This window comes from Pseudorca crassidens, chromosome 5 (genome assembly GCF_039906515.1).
Source record: "Pseudorca crassidens isolate mPseCra1 chromosome 5, mPseCra1.hap1, whole genome shotgun sequence".
NCBI lineage: Eukaryota > Metazoa > Chordata > Mammalia > Artiodactyla > Delphinidae > Pseudorca > Pseudorca crassidens.
The window spans coordinates 44,935,798-44,962,449 of NC_090300.1; the positions used below are offsets into that span (position 1 = coordinate 44,935,798).

At 46.5% G+C, this 26,652-nt stretch overlaps 1 protein-coding gene across 8 annotated transcripts in view; it reads left to right on the forward strand.

Annotated features, from left to right (window-relative positions):
* Nucleotides 1–26,652, forward strand: part of SCHIP1 (schwannomin interacting protein 1) — a 576,277-nt gene that overhangs the window by 447,188 nt on the left and 102,437 nt on the right. For 3 of the 8 annotated variants that reach the window (XM_067737859.1, XM_067737864.1, XM_067737863.1), the window contains exon 2: nt 4,187–4,873. In XM_067737859.1, the coding sequence (XP_067593960.1) occupies nt 4,187–4,873 (687 nt within the window). Of the gene's footprint in view, nt 1–2,978; nt 3,048–3,523; nt 3,660–3,810; nt 3,969–4,186; nt 4,874–26,652 lie in introns of those variants that run through there. The other 5 variants (XM_067737860.1, XM_067737865.1, XM_067737862.1 and 2 more) reach the window with 4 other exon arrangements.

Below are 26,652 nucleotides of genomic sequence, written 5' to 3' on the forward strand. Positions count from 1 at the left end.
GCCCATCTACCTGGTTCAAATCCTGGCTCTGCCACCCGGCTTTGACATTAGTTACTTAACCTTACTGTCTTCAGCTTCCTTACCTATTGATGGAGATACTATTTTTTTTTATATAGGGTTTTTTGAGGATTAAATGTTACTATTAATAATTCCAGCAACAAATATGAAGTTCCTATTCCGTTCCAATTACCATGAACAAGATAGAAATGGCCCCTTCCTTCATGGAATTTAGAGTACTTTTTCATACTAGGAACCCTGACCCATTTAAGGCTTGTGAAGTCAGTGGTGAAGTGTGACCACATTTTGTTTTCAATGACTTAGGATAGAATTTTACAAAATAAGAGTTTTAGGAAACTTTTAAAATATTTTTATATGTATGTGTGACCTGGGTCTTGATATAAAATGGATTTCTTGAGTCTAGTAAAGAAGATAAGAAATTAAAGAGCAACCTGGATTCAGCATATGTGATAAGTTCAGTGAGTGTCATGGGAACACAGGAAAGTCACATGATCCCCTTTGTGTGGGTACGAAGAATCAGGGAAGCCTTCCAGGAGGAGGTGGCATTGAAGCTGAGACTTAAAGGATGAGTAGAAATTAACCAAAAGAAGTTGGGGGAGGTTGGGCAGGAAGAAGTTCCTTTAAGGGCAGTGAGGAGCCCTGGTGTGGGAGGAGGCGTGGGGTGGCGGTTGGTTAAGGAAGGAAGGGGAGACTTGCTCAGATTTGCATTTTAGAAAGGCACTCTGGCTGCTTGCAGAGAATGGGCAGAGAGAGTAGGGAGACTGTTTAGTAATTTCAGGACACAGTGGTGGTCTAGACTAGGGTGGGGACAGTGGGTATTGAGAGGGACAGGACCCTGGTGATTGATGGGGAAAGGTGCTAGTCTGGGATGACACCCATCTGACTCACATGTCTGACATCTAATTTACAGAGTTTGCAGGGGACACATCTAAGTCTGTAAGCCCCAAGCCCCTGACTTGAGGACCTGTTCCTGTAAACAGGAAGACAGGGCCTTTCAATCACTTTGCAAATCATCTCTCCATCCCGCTGGACATATCTGTAGACTGTTGCTGGCCTAGCAGTTGGCAGGGCTTCCTGTTCCAAAGTGGGACGGTTCTTGGCAGGAGATGGAAAGCTGGAAACAGAACGCGAACTGGGCTAGCCAGGCACCTTGCATAAAGAGAAAAGAAAAGAAAGGAAACCTGGCAGTCTCCCATCTGATCCAGAATATCTGGTCAGAAAATAATTTAAAAGGACATATAACTCAAAGATGTTTCTATTTGGCTTTGAAATGCCATGCATTTTTGGCAGTGGATTTACCTTGCCAAATGTTTTTCTAAGGCGTCATTTTGCATTCCCTGAACACAGACCATCTGGGCAGCAAAGGGCTGAACCAGAGCCCAGGAGGGAGTCTGGGTGGCTGGCTGAGGAGGTACTGATACTTGAAAATTGGACGGAGACCACAACTCTCCCTTATCACCCCAGCTGATCAATACTTGTCTGTCTACCTCTGTCCTGCCACAGAGCAGGGAGCTTTTTCTGACCTAAGCCTTGCCAAGTCACATGGTGACTTGAAAAGCAGCTATCTAGTTCCCAGGACGCACCCAATGCTTTCTTCCCATATCTCTGAACACTCACAGGGCCACCTCTACTCCACAGGGGGGCAGCCAGCTGACCCAGGGCTCCACAGCAACCTCAAAATCAAACCATATTTGGAGCACGGGGCAGGCTGTTTACAGATGTCACCATAAAAGATATTTTAAGTTATAATCGGTCCTGTTTTATAGAAGGGCTGTAAAGGGGCCAGACCAGAAGGCCTCCTTTCCTGTTACTCATAAGATAGCTGCTTCCAGACAAGTTAAAAGATTAGTTTATCTTCCCTGGCTCAAGCCTACCTAAGAGAGGAAAGGGTCGCACTTCACAGAAATCACTTAAACAAAGGGTCTCTCCCATTTAGGACCTAGAAGAAATGTCAGGGTGGCAGCCACTCCCTACTAAACAATTCCAAGCATTCCCCCATTCCTCCATCTGGAGGGTGCCAAGCCAGGGTGGTGGCCTGGTCCAGACTAGAATTCACTGGGAATAATCAGTAACAGGCCCAAATCTGGAAGTTCAAGGAAACTGGTTTTCCCCAATCTGTAGTAAAATTAAGCAGATTTTTTTTCTTCTTTTTCTTAAAAAATTTTTTTTGGCTTTATTGAAATATAATTGACATATAAAATTGTAAGATATTTAAAGTGTCCACTATGGTGAAAAAATATATATACATACACACGTATACACACACACACACACACACACACACACATATGTTGTGGAAGGATTCCCCCCATCTAGTTACATCCATCACCACACATATTTATCTTTTTTTGCCTGTGGGAGGACATTTAACTTCTAAGTGCTGTTTTTCATAATCAGAGAAGAGGGCATTTCCTACTTCCCCAGGGTTGGGTAACAGTTTCTTCACAGTAAAGTCTTAATCCTTAAAAGGTGCTCTGTGACCCATATCCGTTTTCCAAGCGTTGGTTATCTTTCCCGTCATGGAACCTTGTTCCTAAAGAGGACGAGCTGCCAAACTAAGGCCGGCGCTGTGTTTTGAAAAATCCAGCAGAGGTTTTTTTCGACTCGGTTCCCTGAAAAATTTAGGAAGCCAAGCCAGCGTCTGTGCCAGGAGCCTGTGACCTGACACCCACCTCTTCCCCTCCTTTAATGTCCCCTTGATTGGAGGTGGCCAAAGGGGACTTTGGAGGCTCGCCCAAACCTTTAGCTCAGATTCCCCACCTCCATGCCAGACAGCAGTCCCATCTCACACTCCTCCATTCCTCATACACACACCTCTCATAGGTCATCCTCGGCGTGCAGCCGGGAGGGGAAAGAAAACGTGAGCTAACGCAACAGGTTCCACCCACAACCTGAACTTACAAGGGAAAACGGCCAGGCGACTGGAGCTGGGCGGTGGAGGGAGAGGAAGCGGCGAGGAGGAAGGTGGAAGGGAAATGATGGTGCATGACCACCAAGCACACGTCACTCGGACTCCCACATGGGCTTGTGTATGTGCGCATGTAGCGGGAGGGAGGTCCTGCAAGGGGTCACTTGGGGACTTCCGCGCGGGTTTGGGAGGCACCGGGCCTGCGCTTTGGGATGTGCGGGGGTTTAGGCGGGGTAATGAGCCCCGCAGAGAGGGCTTGAGGCTCTCCCAGGAAATATGAGTGTGTCTGGGGGTTAAAATTCACCACCCTCCCCAGGGCGCCGCCCCTACTAAGTGGTCCTGTCTGCGCCCCTAAAGCCCCGAGTCCCCTTCCCTCGGGCCTTTTCCCGGCCCCTCCAACGCGATCCCCGCCCGGCCTCCCACCCCAGCCTGCTTCCGAGAAAGCCGGGAGAGCGGACTGCGCCGCGCCCGGCAGCCTCTGGGCATGCTCGGTGGCGGGACCGGCTCCGTGCCGGCAGGGCGCGTCCTCCCTCCCCCAGGGCGGCGGCGGCGCCTGCAGCTACGGCCGCCGCGCCCCGGCCCCGCACACCTTTGGGGGCCGCGGGGGCCACCCTGCCCGGCGGGAGCCGAGAGCGGCCCCCACCCCGAGCCTTCCGGCGAGCCGAGAAGGGGCCGGCTGGGGAGGCGCGGAGGCGGGAGTGAGACCTCCGAGCTGCCTGCGGTTCCTTAGAAAGTAAAGCTCGGCTCGCCAGCGGAGCCGGGCTCCCGGCCGCCGGCGGGGGCGGGGCGGGGCCGGGTAGGGGGTGGTCTCGGCGCCCTGCGCGAGGTGCGAATTTAGTAGCCGCCCACCCTCTTCTCGGTCCCCGCCCCCAGGGAATTATAATTCTCTGGGAAAGTGTCTGGTTCTCGGAGAATCCCTGGGGCGGGGTGCGGGGGCGCGCCCGGCGCAAAATGGTTAAAACAAAGTCCATGCGCGCCCCGGGGTCCCTCTTATGGAAAGTCTACGTGCCGGTGGCTGGGCACCCCCTTTGCTGATTTGAGGGTTAGTTACCCGGAGGAAGTCTGCCTTGTCGCAGGGGAGGGGATGGGATGAGGAAAGCCTCAGGCTGGTGCCGGCTCCCCCGCCGCAGGCCTCTTTGGGGGGCGCACCTCCAGCCAGGCGGGCGCGGGGCTCTGGGCCGGGGCGTTCGCGGCGGGCGGCGGGCGGCGGCCGGAGCAGGCTCGGCCCGGCGGCTCACTCTTTCTGCCTCCTCCCCCCAGGATTACCGAGAGGATGGGATGGATCTAGGCAGTGACGCCGGCAGCAGCAGCAGCAGTAGCCGCGCCAGTTCGCAGTCCAACTCCACCAAAGTGACCCCTTGCTCCGAGTGCAAATCCTCGCCGTCGCCGGGGGGCAGCCTGGACTTGGTGTCTGCCCTAGAGGGCTATGAGGAGCCCTTCCCGGTCTACCAGAAGAAGGTGATTGATGAGTGGGCGCCGGAGGAGGACGCGGAGAAGGAAGACGAGGAGGAGCGCAGCGAGCGAGGGTACCGGGATGACCGCTGTCCTGCCCAGGAGCCGGGGGACGTGAGCGCCAGGACCCGCAGCGGCGGCGGCAGGGCCGCCACCACCGCCATGCCGCCCCCCGTGCCCAACGGCAACCTCCACCCGCACGACCCCCAGGACCTCAGGCACAATGGCAACGTGGTGGTGGCCAGCCGGCCGAGCGGCTCCCGGGGCCCCCGCCGGGCGGTCCAGAAGCCTCAGCCGGCTGGGGGCCGGCGCGGTGGCCGGGGCCCGGCGGCTGGGAGCCTCTGTCTTCAGCCCACGGACAGCGGGACGTGCGTCCCGGAGGAGCCCCCGGTGCCCCCTATGGACTGGGAGGCTCTGGAGAAGCATCTGGCTGGGCTGCAGTTCCGGGAGCAGGAGGTGCGGAACCAGGGCCAGGCGAGGACCAACTCCACCTCGGTAAGTTGCCCGGGGTGCGTGCCCACGCGCGCACACACGTACACACCCCGCGCACAGCCCGCACGCGCCCTACCCGCGCTCCCGCCCAGCGGCGGCCCCATTCATCCTGCCCCGAGGGTGGGTGCCGGGCAGGAGAGCCTGACTTATGCTCCCCTGGGGTACCGTTGCTCAGTCTCTGAGCTGTCTGGGTTTGCAGGATGGGCGGAGAGGAGGGAGGGGTAGCCAGAGGGCAGCGGAAAGTCGGGTTAGTGGAACCAGAGACTCATTTTAATGGAATTACTTATGGAGACGAGGTTGTGAGTCACTTGCCTGAAAATAAATCCGGGGAGATTTTGGCACCGAAGTCGGTGGCCTGTGTGTGGGTGATATTTCAGGTCGTAATAGTTGTGGCTTTGTCAGCCGTGGTGGGTGTCCCTTCGTTGCCACTAATGTCTCGTCCATATACAGGCTGTCCCTGCGCACAAGCACGCATTCGCCTGCCCACACCTCCGGTGAGGCAGCAGGGATTGTTCCCTCTTGGCGTTTGAGCGGATGCTCCTGAATTGTAACGGGTTGACCTCCCTCCTCTGAGATTTTTTCCTTTCTGAAACCCGATCTATTGTTGACCTGAGGGAACGGGTGAATTGACCTGCTGGGATGAGGGAGTGGTTCTTTCCTCTGTGGGCTGACTCACCCCCTCTCCGCTGAATCCCTCCTAGTTTTGATAAGCAGTTCCTTACCGGAGGCTTGTGCCTCAGTTCAGGAAACCGAGAGAGGGAAGGGTGCTGGAGTGGAAAAGAGAGAGAGAGGGAAGGAGGGATACATCTATAATAAGAAGCTCTGGCAGGTCCACACTTGTCTCAACATCTTTTTTGCCCCTGAGAGGAGAGCAGATAAATGACTTAAAAGAAAAGCATCATGAATGTAGCTCCCCTATTTATCACTGTTTTGAGATAAAGCAACAGTTGTAATTTGAAATCATTAATGAACGGATCCTAAATGGGGCTGAAGGGCATACAGTTTAAATGAGCTGCTTTCTGCGTGTGGCAGTGTGGGAGAATGCTTGCTTGCAGGTGTAATTTTTCGGCTCCAGGGCCCTGGGGCTACTGGAAATTGGGTGCATGCACTTATGACTTAAAGGGTAAGGACAGTTAATTGGCACGGTTTCTATCAGAGAGAGCCCTTGCCTGACAGAGCGCACTGGTTAGTGTCCCTTGAGAAACTACCTATTAAATTAACACACTCATTTTAATACCAGCTGTTTACCACGGCCACTCGCAGACACGGAATCTTTCCATTACAGCCAGTACGCTGTCTTGTACCTTGCAATTCAAAACATGCTTTTCCCACCTAATGCTGAGAAAAATACCTGATTAAGCTCCCTGGACTTAAACAATGACTTGAAGATACATAAGATTCCTTTACTATGGCCTGACATTTTTACATTCCAGGAAAATGTAATAATTGGGTATACATGCAAAGTTAGGGTTTGATGATGACAATGAGTTGCGTTATTCAAAAAGTTCTTGAGCACCCATGTGTTCTGTGCTAAATTCAAGGTGTGATTCTCAGCGCTGCAGTTACACATCTGACCACGTGGGCCTGGAATTACGGTGAGCGAGGTAGGGATGCAGATTGACTCCCCGCCCCCCGCCCCCAGGAACTTATAAGTTAATGGCTAACCTAACAGACCAGCCTACCCCAAAACACACACACACATCTTCTTCCTTATTGTTGTAGAGACTGAATCTTTCCTTCTTGGGCCATCTTTGAAACCTGAGGGTGTCTTGTCTCCTCACCTAGCGAACAGTTTGCATTGTGGGTTCCTCCCTTCTCCTTCCCTCGCCCTCCTGAAAATCTCCCCCCTGGGCATTTCCTCCACAAGTCACACCGAAATTTGGGTTCCATTGATTCAAAGTAAGTATATGTACAAAAAAAAACAGCAGAAGGAAGTAGCCTGTGAGGTTGTTTAATATTGAAATTTTCCGTATTTTGGTTTGTATTGGAACAAAATTACTAGCTGCTGTTAGTTTAGAATAGTGTTTTTCAAACTGCAAGTTCCCCATGAAATCACCTTATCACTTTTTAAAAAATAAGATAGAATGCACTGCAGTGTGTTGCAGGTAGTCACAGTAAGATTGTTTTTTTTAGAAAGTTTTGTTTCAGTTTTATGTAGACATTGGGTTACAGTGTAAGATTTCTTTCCCACTGTGGGTCGCTGTCATAAAAGTTTGGAAAACACTGGTTAAAATCTTGTTTACTCCTGCCTGGAATAAGTGCAAGAATAACCCTGAGGACAGAAGTTTGAGAGTAACAAAGGAGTTGGTGCAAAAGAAGAAGTCTGTCCTGAAGGAGTTGCTCAAATCGAGTGATATTTTTGCTCCTCCTTAAAAAGCTGTGTGTAAATACATGTAAGTGAAATTAATACATAGTACTGGGAGGAGGGGTATAAGATGAAAAAGGCAGGTACAGCTCCTTCACCTGTGAAGAGACCCAAGTAAGTTATTCCCACCACATGACTTTTTTTTTTTTTTTTTTTTTTGCGGTACACGGGCTTCTCACTGCTGTGGCCTCTCCTGTTGCGGAGCACAGGCTCCGGACGCTTAGGCTCAGCGGCCATGGCTCACGGGCCCAGCCGCTCCGCGGCATGTGGGATCCTCCCGGACCGGGGCACGAACCCGCGTCCCCGAATTGGCAGGCGGACTCTCAACCACTGCGCCACCAGGGAAGCCCACCACCACATGACTTTTGCTTGTGCTGTTACCTCTGCTTGGAATCCAGTGGCTGGTTCCTCCTCATCATCCCAGACCGTGCTCAACTCACCTCCTGAGAGAGGCTGTCCCTGGCCCCCCTCCCTAATACAGAGTAAGGCACTCCACCACCTACCAAGGCACTCCTCGTGTATTTTCTTAGTGCTTCTCACTGCCTGACATTATCATGTTCAGTTCTCCTTCATTTTTGGTTCTCTAGAATCGAATTGGAGTGCAGGGGTCTTGCCTGCGTCATTTAATTGCTGGAACCTAGTGCCTGCGATAGTGTCTGAGAAGTAGTAGGTTCTCAAATACTGAATAAATGAAGTGTTTATAAGAGTCACACGGCCCAGACCTAAGCCAGCCCCCTTATTGTACAGTTGAGAAAACTGAGGCCTAGAGAGGTTAAGAGATTTGCTGAAGATCCCAGTAAGAAAACTACGAAAGGGCTTTTGTCCTTCCTTGTGATGCCACACTAGGTTTTTTCCTTTTGATGCTCAAAATTAGTTGAAACAGAAGGAAAGGAAAGAGCTTCCACCTTCCTGAAATAACTTAAAGGGTTTCCTAATGACAGGTCCTCTCTTGGATTTCCTTAATGTTAAGGACAGAAGTAAACGAGGAAATAAAACCCCATGACTTTGCGAGTCTCTTCGCACAGACAGGGTTTGGTTTGGTTTGGTTTGAACGGAAACACGTTGAGCTCTGCCCAGCAAAGCAGCGACAGCCTCCCCATCCCTGTCCAACGCCCCTGTCTTCCTCTTGGCTACAGTGATACACTCTGAACGAAAGCCTGAGATTGCAAGGATGTGTTGACGATCAGCTGTCTCTAGTCCAGGGAAGATTTAGAGGCACACTTAAAAACACACAACGTTTGGGTAGGACTTAAAACCTAGGGCTGACCTTTACCTTGTGAAGTTGTGAGCAACTCATCTCTCCCTTGGTGCTAGTGGAGGTGGATGAGCTTGGAGGCTCCTGGGAACCACCTTTGGTGTCAGAGCAGGAGGTGCCTGGGCAGTCTTGAAGGAAGCTCTGGTGGCCTGACTTCCTGCTGTCTTCTCAGGGCTGCTCCATCACAAACCTGCCTCGCCTCACGCAGCCCACCCCCTCCTCAACGTCCCAAGCCCTCACCTTGACATCCGAGCCCTGAGGGCAGCGAGGTCACTTTATTCCACTGCCTTGTCCCCAGGAGCTCCCTTGTGCCTGAAGCACTCTTTGGGGGAGGGGTGGGGGCGGAGGGGGAGGGGAGAGGTTTCACCCAACAACCAGAACTACTCCTGGAAGTGCCCCCTCCAGTTGGCCAGACCCCTCCCCGCCCCCATCCTGTGTCCCTGCGTTTCTCATGGTCCTGCCCTGGGCCTGCAGGTGTGTGAACGCCCCCCGGTAAACTCAAGGGCCACACACGACCCAGGAGTGAGATTTAGAACCAGGGTGCCAAGTCACATGAGTCCTGCCCCCATCTGTTCGCGTTCATCCTCAATTCCCTTCTCCCTGCCCGCTCTGTGGGAACTGGCGTGGACAGTCCTGAGCGACAGTCCTGAGGGAAACCTGGAACTTCTCTTCCCGTTTCCCTCTTCCAAGCCTCTGTCTTTCTCCTGCTTCTCCAGGACCTTAGTGTGTCACAGTACCATTCTTCTGCCTCCCCATCACCAAGTAGAAGTGGGTTGCCCACTGCCTCAACCTCCTCCTCTTCCTAAGTGGAGTATAACTTCACCCCTTTTTCTCCATGGTCCTTCTGTGAGGTTTTCTTTCCCTCAGAGTCTGTGATCCTCCATGCTGAGCCTGTTCTGCTTCTGGAAACTCACCCCTTTTTTCTCCCTCCTACTTCTCCCTCCTTTTGATTCTTTAGATTTTAAAAAATAGCTCCATTGAGGTAGAATTGACATCCAATTAACTGCACATTTAAAGTCAAGGTGATGCATCTATCTCTCACCCGCAAAAGTATCCTCTTGCTGCTTTGCAATCCTTCCCATTCTGTTCCTTGGCAACCACTGATCTTATTTCTATCACTATAAGTTAGCTTGCATTTACTAAAACTACTGTAAAAGGAATCATGTAATGTGTACTCAATTTTGTCTGGCATCTTTCAGTCAGCATATAAGTATTGTGTGATTCACCTGTGTTATCGTGTATGTCAATAGCTCATTCCTTTTTACGGCTGAGTAGAGTTCCATTTTATGGATATACCCTACTCCCTGGTGAATGGACCTTTGGGTGGTTTCTAGTTTTTGTCTATGACAAATAAAAAGTGCTGTGAACATTCACGTACAAGTCTTTGTACGGACATATCCTTTCATTTCTCTTGGGAAAATACCAAAGAGTGGAATGGCTGGATCCTATGGGAGCTGTGTGTTTAACTGTTTGAGAAGTTGCCTGTTTTCCAAAGAATTTGCACCATTTGGTGTTGGTTTCCTCTCCCACCTGTTGGTGTATTCCATCTGTGTTCTTGGGGATTTGCAGGACATCTCTCTTCAGGTGACTGGGGTGACTGATCCCCTATCTCTTAAGAGAAAACAACAGCAAGGTACCAGGATCACATTTTAGAGCCAACCAAAGTCATTACACCCATTGTTCAAAAAAAGGAAAGGACTCTTTTTTAAATTAAAGAGGAGTTCTAGTTGTAGACCTGACACATTTTCATTGCAGTTTTATTATTTTTTACTGCCTGTGACAGATGCATTTTCCTCCATTAATGAGAAGATAAGAATAATTTTAATTAACATGTTAATTGGAAGCAAATTCTGATGAAGTTATTTCCAAAGTACTTGGAAGCAATTTGTCTTTTTATTTGTTTGTACTATTAACTAGTAGCAAACTTTAAATAACCTACATTTCTTCCGAGAATGGTACTAATTACAGGTTATTTTCAATGTATTATTCTGAAAGAATTACAGCCTAGTTATTCCTTCTCAGTCAATGACACTGCTAAAGTAGCTTGAATGACTGGGTCGTTTGTTTCCTTAGTTACTCAGGCTATGTTTAAATTGCATGAATTCCCATTTTTACAGACTGAATTAAGAGGGCTTTATTATTCCTGAAAAATATAGTAAAGTTTATAAGTTGAATAAGTTATGTGATTCCTCTGCCTGGGGTACCACAGTGAAAGCATTCTGAGTGGTTTGTAGTTACCACTTATCCCTCTTAGAGAGCACGACATGACAGTGTTAAAATCACTTTTTTTTTACCATAACCGGAAATTACTGGGCTAGCTATATTCTTTGCTTCAACCTTTACCTTGAAATGTTTAGTGTCATCATTGTCTGCTTTTCTAATTTATGTTGATTTCTGTTTAAGAGCTGCAAAGGCTGCTCTGTGCATTAGCATGTACTCAAGACTTTAAAGAAATACGGTTGGGTTTTCCAAAAACTTAGGTTGCAGGGAAGCCACAGGTTCTGAGGCTCTGTTTGTGTATTTCAGCTACCATCAGATAGTTCATCCTACTGCAGCAGAGCCTTTTGAAAATATTGTAGTTGGATTAAAGGAAATCTTTGCCCACCAACTGGTTTGCACATAGTGGTCCTTTAGAACGTTCTAAGGATCACTGTCGTGGCGCAGATCTGAAAAACAGATACAGATATTCTCATCACACGTTCATTGAGCTGTTTGAACATCTCACCACCGACATCACGTCACCTTCCTCCATCCCTTTCTAGCTCAGAATGCACTTTCAACTCTAGAACCTTTGCCTGGCATTCCTTGTGACTTCACTCCCAGGAAGGCCCAGCACGAGCCCTTTGCTCTGTAGCTGGTCCACCAAACCACCCAGCAATGTCTTCCCCAAGGCGTGCTCTGATTCAGCTTCTTTGGGAAGCTGTACCTGATCATCTCGGCTCCTAAGCAACCTCTCTTCCAAACTTCTTACTCCACTTGTGTTCCACTTCCTCATTCTTAGGTTTTAAAAGGCTCATCCCTGACAAAACTCAAACCAGACCTGTCAGTCTCTGGTTCCAGGCTCTTTCAGTGACATTGTTTGCATTCTCTTTTTTTTTTTTTTTTTTTTTTGCGGTACTCGGGCCTCTCCATGGTGTGGCCTCTCCCGTTGCGGAGCACAAGCTCCAGACGCGCAGGCTCAGCGGCCATGGCTCACGGGCCCAGCCGCTCCGCGGCATGTGGGATTTTCCTGAAGCGTGGCACGAACCCGTGTCCCCTGCATTATCAGGCGGACTCTCAACCGCTGCGCCACCAGGGAAGCCCTGCATTCTCTTTTTGTGGGTATGTCTCTTATCTGTCCAACTATTTTAAATCCCTCCTCCCCTTCAAACACATACATTAACAGGCTCGGGCATTTCCTGAGGACTGGACATTTGATGAATGCTTGTTACCTGGTTAATGTATTTTGTACCACCTTTCTGTTTAGTTTTTAAATTTGCTCAAAGCCGGTATACTACGAACTTTATTAATGCTAATAATAGTAATTACAGATCCTTCCTTAAAAGTTTATCTGGACTCTGTGACATTACATTTGCATTTTAAAATAGAAATTTGTTTTTACTCCTGGACCTTTGCCTCTGAAAACATGAATGGTTTTGTTTTCTTACCTCTGAAACTCAGTCCTAAGTTGTTATTTTTTTTTAACAACAAGGACCTTTGCAATGCTTTTCTTCAGCTGCTTTATGTCCCCTGAGCTGTTGGGACAGATGACACTTCATACTGTTGCTGCTTTATACTGTCAGTGACTGGGAGATTATTTTGCACACAGCTTTTGTAGAAATTCAAGCGCCAGTTATGAAACTGAGCATTTTTCATAGAAAAGTAATAGGATTTTAAAGACAGAAAGGATCTGAGAGGTCATCTCATCAAACCCTCGCCACTTTCAAAGGAGGAAGCAGGCTTATGAAGATTAAATGTCCTTGGCCACCTTCCTTAGCCCGGTCCTGACCCAGCCTCAAGTCACCTGACTCACAATTCCCACTTTTAATGAACTCGGCCCCCTTCAGCTACCTTCAGCAGCGAGGATGAGGGCTGACCGTTGTGCATGTCACTTCCATTTACAATCTGTCCATTGACTGACTGTCAGGCTATGAGGCGATGCCCAGGTTCAGAAAGACAGGACGAAGAAGATTTCCACGTGGCTCACCGCACAAGTGGAAACATTTTGTTCTAACTAGACAGAGTTTTAAGTGAATCGTTTATTATAAGCCCAAAAAGGAGCAAAATAACAAAACCAAGAAGGGACTAGAAAGAAAGGCATTTGTGGAGTTCAGGAGAGGCCCAAGAAGTAGTCTCTGTTAGGACACTGGCTTTGTTAGAATAGGGATGAAAACTAGGAACAGAAAAATGGACGTCGGGGAAGGGAGATGTGTTTGGGTTTTTACGTTATGACGTTTCTGAGTTTCCCAGTTAAATCTGTAGAAGTGAATCATCACTCTTTCTTCTTGTCATGTCCAGGAGAGTTGTAATAATCCCTCTCCTTCACTTACCAAGTCTTATGAAATCCATGAGAGCACGCATTGGTTCAGATGTTCTTGGTGTGTTTGCTTTGTTTTGTTTTGGTTTGGTTACTACTATTCACTTTTGTGAATGATTCCGTTATTTTCCTTATATATTTGTTAAATAATTATGTCAAGCATGTTCTATCATGTTCTATCTCTCCACCTGACCTGTTTTTCAGTATTTGTGTTATTATAGGTTATTCCCATTTTTGCCTACTTTTGTGGCATTTTCTCTATAAAGTATCAATATATGCGATTCAAAGGTGACGGTTGAGAATTCCCTGGCCGTCCACTGGTTAGGACTCTGCGTTTTCACTGCCAGGGCCCGGGTTTGATCCCTGGTCAGGGAACTAAGATCCTGAGAACTGTGTGGCAGAACCAAAAAAAAAAAAAAGAGAAAAAAGGGTGATGGTTTAGGCTAGGAAACACCCAGGTGATAGGAATGAACTCGACCACTGCTTGTTCACTACGAGGTTGATGGTTTTTAAAGTACTTGTAAAATATTTTTTGGTTATGTTTTACTGACATGAGGTTATACTTAAAGCAAAGCTTACTGGAAGTGAAAAAGTTACTAGTTTTCTTCAGTCTAGCTTTGTATATCAGATTTCCTAATAATTGCCTCTTCTATCTGTACATTTTACTGATACCTCTGTATCTCCATCCAAATATTTTATATTTACTTGTAATTGAGTGACCTTTTTGGTGTATCCATGATCAGCACTATCATGTCACCTTTCTCTCTCTTTTTTTCCTTTCATTTCTCAAAGTCTCTCCTTAATATTGGTGGCTCATGGAAGTGGTTGTGAATCTTCCTTGGGATGTTAGCATAGTATACCAAAAAAGAAATTTCAATTTTTTTTTTTTTTTTTTTTTTTTGTGGGACGCGGGCCTCTCACTGCTGTGGCCTCTCCCGCCGCGGAGCACAGGCTCCGGATGCGCAGGCTCAGCGGCCATGGCTCACGGGCCCAGCTGCTCCGCGGCATGTGGGATCCTCCCAGACCGAGGCACAAACCCGTGTCCCCTGCATCGGCAGGCAGACTCTCAACCACTGCGCCACCAGGGAAGCCCATAAAATCCATAAAAATTTCAATTTTTATGGATTACAAGGAGCACTGCATTAGTCAGCAGCTGATTTCTGCAGATTCATCGATTCAAGAGTTTTATTACCCATGTCCTAATAGAGATGATTGATTCTTCAAAACTCTTCCTTGTAGAAATAAATGTCTTAGTGATTCATGAATTTTCTGTTTTGTTTTGTTTTGTTTTGTTTAAATGTTACAAAAAGCTTCTATCGAGAAAGTGGTGGTGGCGTGGGGTTGGGGGCTTTTCCGGGTGATGCTCCATTTGCCCAGGTGGATGGGGTTGTTTTCACGGTGCTTGAGGAAGAGCAGAGAACAAAGCAGCATCTCTAAGCCTCACAGTCGGGCCTCCAACAGGCAGATTTTCTACTGGCGCCTTCTGGACACACACCAGCCAGGCTGGTAGGTCGATGTCCCCGTGGCAGCGCATACCCATTGCTTCCTCCTCTTGGATCCCCCCACTGTGATCCACAGCCTGCCTCTGTTTCCCATCTCTCTCCTGTGTGGGTGACCTGTCTGTGCAGAGAACCAATACAAAGTCCGTAAGAAAGTGGCTTCTCTAGTACTGGGCACCTCTGGTGGCCAGAGCCCCTGGCCAGGCTCCCTCATGGACCTCTTAGTGATGGAGAGCTGAGGACGGGCACTCTCCGAGGCCAACTAGCTGTGGCCAGGGACCGTCTTGCTCACTAATAGGCTGTAGACATGCCCCAAACAAAACAACAGGTAAGTCTAGACAGCTATTTGGTTCTGTAACTTGATTCTGTTTCCTTCTTGGTTTGCCATATATGGAAAGAACTTCGCTGTCTAAAAAAGTTTAAAGGCAATGAGGTAATTTCCTCGTAATTCCTGAGATCTCCAGCCGTGTTTTAAATTTAGATTTGAGGTTAGAGCAATAAAAACAGAAAAGTTGCTGTGTTATGAAATGCTAGGGCATTTTAAATGTCAAGTCCATCAGCATGATAGCTTGTACCCCCATTTTCTCCATCCAAAGAAAGAGTAGTGTTAAACTTCTTTCTAAAATAAGAAGGGTCTGGACCTCTGGGAACCTGGCACAGTGTCTTCTTAGCAAAGAACGTAAAGCCTAATCTCCACTCCTATAAAAATAACATGTTTTCAAATAGTTTCAAAACCAACTTAGCCTTCTGTTTTTCTCCTCATGGCACCAGTGGCTAAAAATTATGCCACTTTCGAAAATTACAATTTTTTTCTTTGTGCAGTCTTACATAATTTTGGTCCATTTTGACCGGGTCTGACATTTTATTATAAGCACCAACATCTTAAGTGCTCTGTCCTTTTTTTTCCACTCTAAAATTGCTTCTGTGAGGAGTAAGACAAGACCACTGGGATTTTATTTTTGAATTCTTAAATTATGTAAATTATGTAATCAATGATCTCCTGTTAAGAGTTGTTATCCGGCCAACAGTGATCCCACCGTCTGACCCAAATAGCCCTTAAAGTAAGATCTTGTTCTAGAAGAACAACTTTAGGCAGCAGTAATTTTAATTTTTTCTGAATACTGGCTCTACTATGGTATGGTGATTTCAGTATTAGATGTATTTTTCTTTTGTTTCGTATGGGAACTTTCAACAAAGCAAACGTACAATGGTTGTGCTTAAACTAACATGTAAGACCTCTGCAGGAAGTCCAGTGCACTGGAAGCAAATTAAAATTCTCTTTTACTAGTAAACAATCACACTGAGAATGTGAATATTAGAGCTGGAAGGCACTGCATAGCAAGGGTGGCAAACTCAGATGCTTCCAGAGGCCACAGAGGAAACTAATGAGAGGAGTGGAGGACAGGTCCCAGGGCCAGAAGACAGCTGTTCTTTCATACTGCTGACTTGTTGCTGTGTCAGAGCCTCAGAGTTATGATATGGCAGGAGAAGCCCAAGACCCAGGTTTTTATGAGAAGTATCTTGAATACTAAATGCACCGCAAATAACTTTAAATAAATACAATTTTGTGGAGCTAAGAAACAGGTCTGTGGTTCAGAAGATGGCCTTGGGCTACCGGTTTTCCATCCCACACTTAACCCAACCCCTTCATTTTACAGGTAAGAAAACTGAGACCCAAAGATGTTAGATGACTTACCTGAAGTGGGGATGAGGTGGGGATGACTTGCTAAGAGGTTTGGTAAGAGTCTAGAAATGAGAGATCTCAGGGAGGAAAACTCCTGAAGGAGTGTCGGTCTTATTTACTGACACCAGCGTAACATTTTTCCCCCTTTCAATGCTTAAAGTAATTTGAGACAATAACATCCAGAGGAAAAAAATAAGAGATGCCTTAGGTACACACCTTCCTCTATTTCACTTTATTTTTATATACAGTCCATGCCTTAGAATTTAGTTTTCTCTTTCATCTTCAAAGCAGTTCAAAAATTGATTTGTTATTTGGATGTGGGGTATTTCGTTATTTATGAAGGACGAAAAGGGAAAGCCTCTTTAAGAACAGATTGTCTTAAACATAAACATGCGTGTGCGCACACACACACACACACACATACATACAACGCAGGATATGTGGCCTCAGTTCTTTTATCTGCTGGAAACTCATCTGAGACCATTTAATTCCAAGGGGTGGTGGTAGGGGTGAGTTCTAATAAAATTTATTGTTATACAGAATCTAATGAAACTTTAATATTGATGAATTGTATTGTTTTTATTTAACTAAATATGTAGTATTTAGGAGGACTTACTGAAAGTATAGAGATGGGGAAGTTTTTTTCTTCTTCTTTAGAACTATTGGCTCTAAGTCCAAAGTCAACAGATTTCAAACAAATGAGACAAGTTTGGGGTGTTAATTCACTTTCCTTTGGAAAAATGGGAAATGTTCACTTAGCTTTTTTAAAAAAAAACTTTTTATCTGGGAATAACAAGATTTACAGAGGTGTTACAAAGATAGTACAGAAAGTTTCTGAATATCCTTTACCAACCTCCCCTGATGTTAACATTGTATATAATATGTATATTATATATAATGTACACATATATAATTATTAAGAGAAATATACTTGTTTTCTGATATTTCTTCAAATATAATAAACAGTTTGAGTATATGTCAGTGTGTGTGTGGTATATATAACTGTGGTACACTTGTCAAAACTAAGAAATGAACGTTGGCACAGTATTATTACCTAAGCTGGAGGCTTTAATTGGATTTATAGTAGCTTTTAAAATTAAGAAGTTTGTATTAAAACTACCCAACAAAGGTAATAAATAACATACAGGCTGTGGCTTGAGGAGAGAGGGGAGAGTTGGATCCTTTGTATTGTCTCTCGGCTCCCACAAAGTCACCCCAAGCGAACTTGAAACCGGAACAGAGATTCTGCTAGTGTGTTTGCTTTGTAAATGCATTTTGAAGACTCCTGCCTCCTCTTCCGATGAGGTTGGATTCCCTCAGTCTCTCCGCTGCAGGAGGAAGCATGTGTTGTGAAGAATCAGGAGAGGCAGGTGAAGAGAGAAACTCTACAGCCCTGTGGAGGGCAGGCTCCTCCAAGCAGCAAGGCAGGAGTCAGGGGGCTGTGTTGTGAGCCATCGTCTGCTTTCACGGGCTGCGGCCAGCCACAAATTGTCACTGTCCTTTGGAAGGGTATTTGGCTCGCCAACATCTGAATCGTTTGTTTATTTGTTTTTTAATGATTTTTTAACATCTCTTTTGGAGTATCATTGCTTTACAATGGTGTGTTCGTTTCTGCTTTATAACAAAGTGAATCAGTTATACGTATACATATATCCCCATATCCCCTCCCTCTTGCGTCTCCCTCCCACCCTCCCTATCCCACCCCTCTAGGTGGTCACAAAGCACCGAGCTGATCTCCCTGTGCTTTGCGGCTGCTTCCCACGAGCTATCTATTTTACATTTGGGAGTGAGTATATGTCCATGCCACTCTCTCACTTCGTCCCAGCTTACCCTCCCCCCTCCCTGTGTCCTCAAGTCCATTCTCTACATCTGTGTCTTTATTCCTGCCCTGCCCCTAGTTTCTTCAGAACCATCAGAAAGAGAAAAATAAATACCATATGTTTATTTGTTTTTTAATGAGGAAGAAGTATTTTGGCCTGGGAGTCTCCTTCTTTAAAGTTAAGGGTCTGGTGGAATTGCGAAAGCTCTGTGAGCCTGTGGCGTGAAAATTCCCGCAGAAGGGAGTAAGTCACAGCTGACTAGAAAGAGGTGTAAGTGGCCTGGGGGACAAAGCCCACTCAGGCTGTGAAATGAGGGCTAAGTCATGAGGAACACATTTGGGAGACTTCGCAGCCTAGAAATGGTGAGGAAAGAGGTTTGAGACTCGTGAAAATGGAAAAGGAAAGGAACTTGGCATGAATGTTCAGTATTTGCTGACTGATTGAATAATCCGAATTTTCAAAACTAAACTGGCTGTGGGCTCCAGGCATAGTTTTATCAGCAATAGGAGGATGTCCCCGTGACTCAGTGACTTCTCATAAGGAACGTTCCGGTTACTCATTCCCTGCCTTTGGGTGGCCTGGTTTGGCTGGCGGGATCAGTGATTTCCTCTTAGGACTTCTTCAAATTTCCCAGAATTCTTTTGCTAATTACATGTTCAATGTATTGTGGATTATGATACTACTAAGTAAACGTTTCTTTCAGTAAAACCCATATAATCAGGTTGAAAACTGTGTGTTCTCCAGACCAAAATGTTTTTTTTCTTCTTTTTGTATTGAAGTGTAGTTGATTGACAATGCTGTGCCCATCTCTGCTGTGCAGCAAAGTGACTCAGTTATACACATATAGACATTCTTTTTTTCATATTCTTTTTCTATTATGGTTTCTCACAGGATATTGCAGACCAAATGTTTTGACTAGCTGCTTCAATTTATATACTCCTTTGAAATTCACTAGAGGCTATGCTCGAGGATGGGACGTATGCACATCACTGACATCTATATTCTTAGGTTCTTCCTCCTGCGGTGGATGTGAGTTGTGGATGTGGGGTTTCTGCCCAGCATGGGTTTACCTTTCCTAACAGCACCCAGGTTCTTTCTAGGGAATTACCTCTTTTCTGCTGTGTGCAATTTTGGTGGGAGGGCAATTGCAAGTGGCTGACTCCTGTTGCGGCAACCTTAGCCTAGGTTCTCCCTCCCCTGATTCTCCCACAGGTGGAAGAGCTCCCCTGGGACTTTGGGTCTAGAGTGTTCCCTGCGAGGCCCTCAGTAGCAATGGGAGCCCTCATCGCGGTGGTGACTAATGCTGAACCCTTCCCATGAGGGGACCACGGCCGTGGCTTCTGCTTCCCAACCTTCCCTGCCTCCCCTGGTTTCTCAGTGCCCACCTCCTGTTGATTCTCTGAGCTTAAATCAGCCAGGGTTGGTTTTATTGCTTTCAAATCAGGAACCCTAACTAACAGCAGGCAGTCTCTCGACTTATGGCTCAGATTCAAACATGACAGTTGTGGGCCCAATAGCACTAAGTAGAGGCCTTTAAGATTTTTCGAGTCTTTCACAGAATCATTGAATATCAGAGGTGGAATGGGGACTTCCCTGGTGGCGCAGTGGTTAAGAATCCGCCCGGCAATGCAGGGGACACGGGTTTGATCCCTGGTCCTGGAAGATCCCACCTGGCGCGGAGCAACTAAGCCCGTGAGTCACAACTACTGAGCCTGCGCTCTAGAGCCCGTGCTCCGCAACAAGAGAAGCCACCGCAATGAGAAGCCCGCACACCGCAACAAAGAGTAGCCCCTGCTCGCCACAACTAGAGAAAGCCCACACGCAGCAACGGAGACCCAACGCAGCCATAAATAAATAAATTTATTAAAAAAAAAAAAAAAGGTGGAATGGACCTTAGAGCTAGAAGGGTAACTCATGCTGGGTGCAGTCCCCTTCTTTTTTATAGGTGAGGAAATAACCACACAAAGTGAAAGTGACTTTCAAGGTGTCATAAACAGAACATGCCGCGTTGACATCCTATGCTGAGATCTCATCTGCCCAGGGCATCTTGACCTCACACCCTCCTTCTACTTCCCTGACCCTGTGAGCCATGGTACCCATTTATAGGGTGACTGGCCAGAAGTCAAGACAGCTATCTGTGGCCTTGGAGACGATCAGTGGCCTTGGAAAGGAGCAAAGGTAACTGGACCACATAGGACTTCAACCTATGGCTGGTGGTGTTATAACCAATATTCAAACACTGAGCTGAAAGGTGCCCTCTGATGCCAGTCCAGACGTGTCCTCTTGATGCAGCTCAGACTTTGTATGAGGAAGTGATTATCAGCAGGCTCTGGAATCAGGTAGACCTGGCCCCAAATAGCAGTAGTAGCATCCTTACGATTAGGGGCATAAAAACAACCAATATTATGGTATAAATCTCATGGATTTTTAATGTGGATTAAAGATTGTCTTCTAGACATCCCTTATTTTATAGAAATTGTGCTTTTATGTTGTAAATGTAGCAAGTCTCCGAGCTTCGAGAGGGTAAATTTTCTGAATTCATTTTGGAGCAAAAGCTATATTTTTAAAATTGCTTATGTGAAACTTTTCAGCAAAGTGAAAAGTCTGCAATATGATGTCTGCATGATGTCTGCCAAGACTTTCCTTAATATATGTCATTATTTTTTCTTCTTAGCTTTATTCAGTCAGTGACTATATATTCGCATATCTGCTATGTGTTAGGTATGGCGGATAAGGATGAGCAGAAGCTCGCGTGCGGCTGTCATGTCGTGGGGCTCCTTGCCCTCATGGAGCTTGCAGTCAAGCAGGGGAGACTCACATGAATCATATAAGGACACAAATGTGGCAGGTGCTGCCGAAGAAGGCCATGATGCTGTGAGAACTGCAGAGACATGCCCTAAACCTGTTTTAATGAGAGAAACAAGCTGCTGCGTATTGAGCGCCTACTGGGCACACACCGATCCGGCGGCGTTTCATTTATTTGCCTAATGCACGACGGGGCAAGTTGAATGCTGTTACCCCCATTGTATAGACAAAAAAACTGAAGTGTGTGGTGGGATCACAGAGCTAGTGCAGTCCCTCTGGCTCCAAGGGCCATGTGCTTTCTACTTCTACTAGAAACCACTACACCAACTATTTGGAATTTAGCCCCTCTGACTTTTCATCACACAATAACTGCTTCTTTTTGCTGGTGGCTGTGGCCACATCTGAATATCTGTGATCTCTTGATATGTAATATCCACTTACACCCACGTGCTTCTATCTGAGAATTTTTCATAAACAGAAACATTAATTAATAATTAGAAATTCATTTGACCATAAAGGCGTGGCTTTCTGTTTGTGTTCTCTGTTCTGGAGGTCCCCATCACCACCCCTGTGCTTACTTTTAATCATCAAATCTATCCAGTTGTTAAGGCTCAGTCAAAAACTCACCCTACGTATTGGCTTGAAGGGTACATAATGATCCTCTGGTTGGGTGGAGGCACGTGGAGATAAAACTGTGCATTCTCACTCCCTTGACGCCCAGTCCGGAGCTGGCTGCACCTCGTAAACTGTTGTGTGCGTAGAATGGGACAATGGGTCCCTGAGGTTCCAGGCAGCCCTGAATGGCTGGAGCATGCCTCGGGAACCCTTACCATCCGGTGGGCAATGCACTCAGAGAGCATTCCCCCCAAAAGTCCTGGGACCACATTCAGCAATGGCTTCATCTGTGCCAGTAGGTCTAACAAAAGAGACTGTCACCTGAGGGACCAGGAAGAGGGACAGGTTTGGGTAGGGTGAAGCAGAGGGCCTCAAGCTGCAGCTGAACCCACTGCCTTCTGTGATTTTTATTTTTATTTTGCCCATTCATGTACTTACTTAATAGTCATTCACTCAGTAGCTGCACTGTGCTAGACACTAAGGAGACAAGATAGCTGTGATCTTGCCCAAAGGGCCTAGTTATTCTGGTGAGGGAGGTGGACATTAAACAGCTTCCTCGGTTATTTATTGAATGCCCGAGGTAAGTGCTGTGAAGGAGAGTTCTAGGAGGCAGAGGCAGCAGGGGGAGGACAGCGGCATGGAGATCTGGAGAGGAGGGGGCCCGGCGTGAGATGGGATGGCAAGAGTTTCCTGGGGCGGAAGGGCCGTGGGGCAGGAGGGAGTTTGGAAAAGTTTGTGGAAATCAGCCAGGGCATCCCTGACCAAAATCACTCTTTCTCAGCACACACATCCCAGGCATTTGAGTCTGTACTTCACTTTTGGAACTTTCTACCACCACTCTTAAGCCATCTTTTTCGCAATAAAACCACCTTGCAATTTTCCTGTAGTAAATTTTAAAAATGTTTATGCTGCAAGGAGTTTAATAATAGAGGCAATGCTTGAAATGCCGTTTCCTTGTACCCAGAGAATTGGGGTACAGTGGGGGAATAGAGCCTTTTAGGAAAATAAGAAGGAAGAAGCTATTTGAATTCAGAAGTGAATTCATGTTAAACTTCTCAGGCTCCAGGAAGTTCTTGAGTGTTTTGGTTTAAAGGAGTTGGCGTATTCGTGGGGTTTTCTGCTCAGGTCTCCTGGATGCTGTGGGCTGGGAATATGTTAGAAACAGAAGGCCCAGCCTTTTTCCTAATGAGCTAGTTGTGCTTTAGACACACTAACCTAGGATGGGGCAGAGATGTCGAAATGCCAGATGCTGACAGGATTGGGGACAGAACGTCAGGCATTCTGATGCCGGCCATGTGAGCATTCCGTCCCGGGACTTCCTTTCAGAAACACCCACAATGCTCTGTGGGCAGGTTCAGGGAGGTTAGAGAAACCCCTCACCTCCCGCATCCATCCAATTCGAGATGATTGGATCTGAAGTCTTGGTTAGGAGCTAAAGGGTAATTTCTGGGTCAGAGCAGGACCAGTGAATTGTATGAGCTGAGGTAAAGCTTAATCCTGTCTTCTACCCACCCACGATGAAAAGCTGTTGAACGTCAAAGAGGGTTTGCAACTTTGAAGTGAAGACGTTTCCTGCCACATAGCATCGAGTTGAACAAGTCCACACCTGTTGGTCTGGTCGTTGGTTGGTAGAAGGAATGAAAGAGAAGAACTGCGTGCCTTTGAGCTAAGGCATTTTAAATACTTATTACTCTGATTCACTTTCTACCATTCACCTTCACTGCAGTTTTCCTTTCATCTTGACATTATAAGTAATGCATCGGCCTTCCCTATGGAACAGTGCAGATCTCATTTAAATGGTAAAAACGTCTCCAGCTCAGGCCCATTTGCTACACCAGAAACGGGAAATATTTTTCTCAGGTTGGAGCCTAAGGATTCCCTGTAACGTGGGTACCTCCCGTTGGTTTCCATGACTATATTCCTTTAACCAATGGTTTTTTGTTCTTTCAGTTATCCTATAGACTAAATGGAAAAATAAACGGCTTCATAGCCTTGTGCTGGGTCTGAGAAAATGGTTTATACATCTCTATCAAAAACAAAACTGCAAAATACTAAGTAAAAGTCAAAAAACCAATCGGAATTTTCTCCTTAGTATGGCTCCTTGGCTTTATAACCTAGAGACTGAACTAGGGCCTAGAGGTTATGAACTAGACAAGTATTGCATGTTTTGGTGTTTTTTTTTCCCAACACCCTTACCCGTTAAAAAAGAAGAAAGGCTTTAGGGTGAACTCTAAGGTCTGTATTACTTTTTTAAAAAATCACAACTCTGTATCATTCGGGACATCTACCTACCAAAGGCAATACACTTAAAATGCCATATCAGAGCGGCTGTGCAACTTCTCAATTTGATAGCTTTTCTGAAAAGCGTAACCGTGCATCCGTAACTGTAATGAGAACTTTTTCATATTAAAGGCATGTTATTTGGAGATGGAATGTTTCCTTCTCCCTACATAACTGCACAGTGATTAAATATTGACTAAGAGCCAGGAGCTGACAGCCCTCGGCCTCACACTGGTAGATGCTGATGTGTGAGGCTGAATGTAAATACGGAGCCATACCCAGCAGGGCCACAGTCTTCTGTTGGGAAGTGGGGAGCAGCAAGTGGTGAGTTATGCACGCCATGCGGTGTCAGAATTCGAGCGCTCAATAGAAAGATGCAATTTGAAACAAGTAGTTCCTTAAAAAGCAACCCAACTCTGTCAAAAGAAAAAGACATTTTCCTAATCAATCTGAAAAATAAAGAGGATGCTGGTCAGAAATGTTAACAGAACATCCAGGGTATCCACTGAACACTGCTGTTTGCAGAAACAAAAGAGCTGTCGGTCACTGGAACGGCTTATTCTTTCACAGACAGTGATTACTTGGTTTCTATGAAACAGACTGGTTGAAATCATCAGATTTATTTCTGTGATACTCACTTGATTAGGAAATTTCAATACATCGTCTGTAGTTTTCTTGTGTGTATGTTTTCTTATTTATTGTTGTTTTAAGCAGTCTGACCATTTAACACACACAATTAGCTGTTTCTCTCCTATGGGGGGAGGGGAGGGGAAATGCAATGTTCTGCTGGGTTTCTGAAAGAAAATAGTTTTCGTTCCATCCTTCTGTTAATAAGGTTCATTGTATATCTAATTATTTTTAGTCTAAGACTTTTAAACGCTGCAGCAGATACCTGGAATTTGTTTCAAAATAGCTCCTGTCCAGGCTGAAGGTAGAATACGAGCTTCAGCCTAACCTCCAACCCGTTTTGTTTGTTTTGGGTTGGGTTTGGGTTGTCTTTTAAGCACTAGAAGTTGCTGAGGCACCTTCCTCTAGTTTTGCAATCCCCGTTCATCCCTCACACATTCACACCCACTTGGCCGAGGCCTGTACGTTCCGACTCCGGAAGCTGAATGACAGTGCCTGCCAGGGCCGTGCCCCAGAGTCTGCCCCTAGCTGAGTACTGAGTGTGCGGAATGGATTCATGGCGAAATGATGAATCCCCTTCCTCAAATTCTGTTTTTAAGGTGAGTGGAGAGCAAATCCAACAGACTAATTCTTAGTGTTTTTCCCCTCCGAAAAAACACCTTTGTGGTTGAACTGGGCGTTTCAGAGATCCAACCCAAGGATTGACTACTGTGTTGGAGAGGTCAGCTGTCAGCCTTGAGTCCTCCTTTCTGCCGGCCTCTGCCCCTCCACGGCACTGGGACCAGCTCCCCTCAGCCCTGCCTGAGCCGGTCAGCCAGCACAGAAGATCGGCTCTGGTTTCCGTGAAACTTGACATGGGCTTCAGTAGGTGGAATGGAGAAGGTTAGCCGAGGAATGTTTACTTTTTCCAATTTCGTGTGGCAGATAGAATGACCATCCCTGAGGTTTCAAAATAGCTGAATGAAGATGACTTGAGCCATGCTCCGAGCAGTCCCCTCCACCTGGAGACCAAGCCCTGCCTTTGTTCTTCGTTAGCTGCCCCACTGAGTGGCTAACACGGAAGGGAAGGGGAGCGCCCTTGCCCCTGAGTTCTGTTTCTGTCACCCAGGAAAGCACATTATTTTAGATTTTTTTACCGTATTGGGGTAGACATTAAAATAGACAATGTTTGAGACTGAGTTTTCAATTTCGGTCTTTCCAGAAAAGCGATGTACTGATAACAGAAGTGACGAGATGCAGTCACCATGCTCATGACACTTAAACCAGTGGGTCCTGTGGATAGCACAGAATCTTAAGAATGGCCTGCTGAGTGCTGAGCGTGCCTTCACTTGTAAGAAATTAAATTCAGAAACGCTAAACACAATTCCTTGATGTGACTTCCTGTTGGTTCATCTATATACTCTAGAAGATTCCTGAGGAGAGCTTTATTGCTCTCAGGAATTCAGTGCAAGTGTCCTCCAACAGTGTTGACTGTTTTCCAAGAGCCCCCTCTCAGGGCCAAATTATCCACTTCCCTTTCTCAGGGAGTTTACTGCAGATCATACATTTATCAAAAATAGAGAGAGAGCCTATTGTATCCTGGGCACTGAGCATACAGTACCGGAAGAAACCGGTAGAATCCTCCTCCTTACGTAGACATATACATTAAACCTATGAACCCACCTGTGTTAGTGACGGTTCTCCAGAGAATCAAAACCAATAGGATGTGTTTGTGTTTGCCTGTCTGTCTGTCTGTCTATCTATCTATTGAGAGAGATTTATTTTAAGGAAATAACTCTTGTCCAGGATGGCAAGTCTGAAATCTACAGGGCAGGCCACCAGGAGTTGACGCTTCAACTTTAAGTCCAAAGGCAGTCTGGAGACAGAGTTCCTTCCAAGTTAGGGGACCTCAGTTTTTTGTTTTCCGGGTTTTTTTTGTTTTGGTTTGGTTTTTTTGCGGTACGCGGGCCTCTCACTGCTGTGGCCTCTCCCGTTGCGGAGCACAGGCTCCTGACGCGCAGGCTCAGCGGCCATGGCTCACGGGCCCAGCCGCTCCGCGGCATGTGGGATCCTCCCGGACCGGGGCACGAACCCATGTCCCCTGCACCGGCAGGCGGACTCTCAACCACTGCACCACCAGGGAAGCCCAGGACCTCCGTTTTTTTTCTCTTAAGGCCTTCAGCTGATTAGATGAGACTGACCCACACTGTGGAGGGTAATCTGCTTTACATAAAGCCTATGTAAAATCTTAGTCACATCTAAAAAAAATATCTTCAGAGCAACATCTAGACTGGCATTTGACCAAGCAACTGGGCATCATGGCCTTGCCAAGTTGAC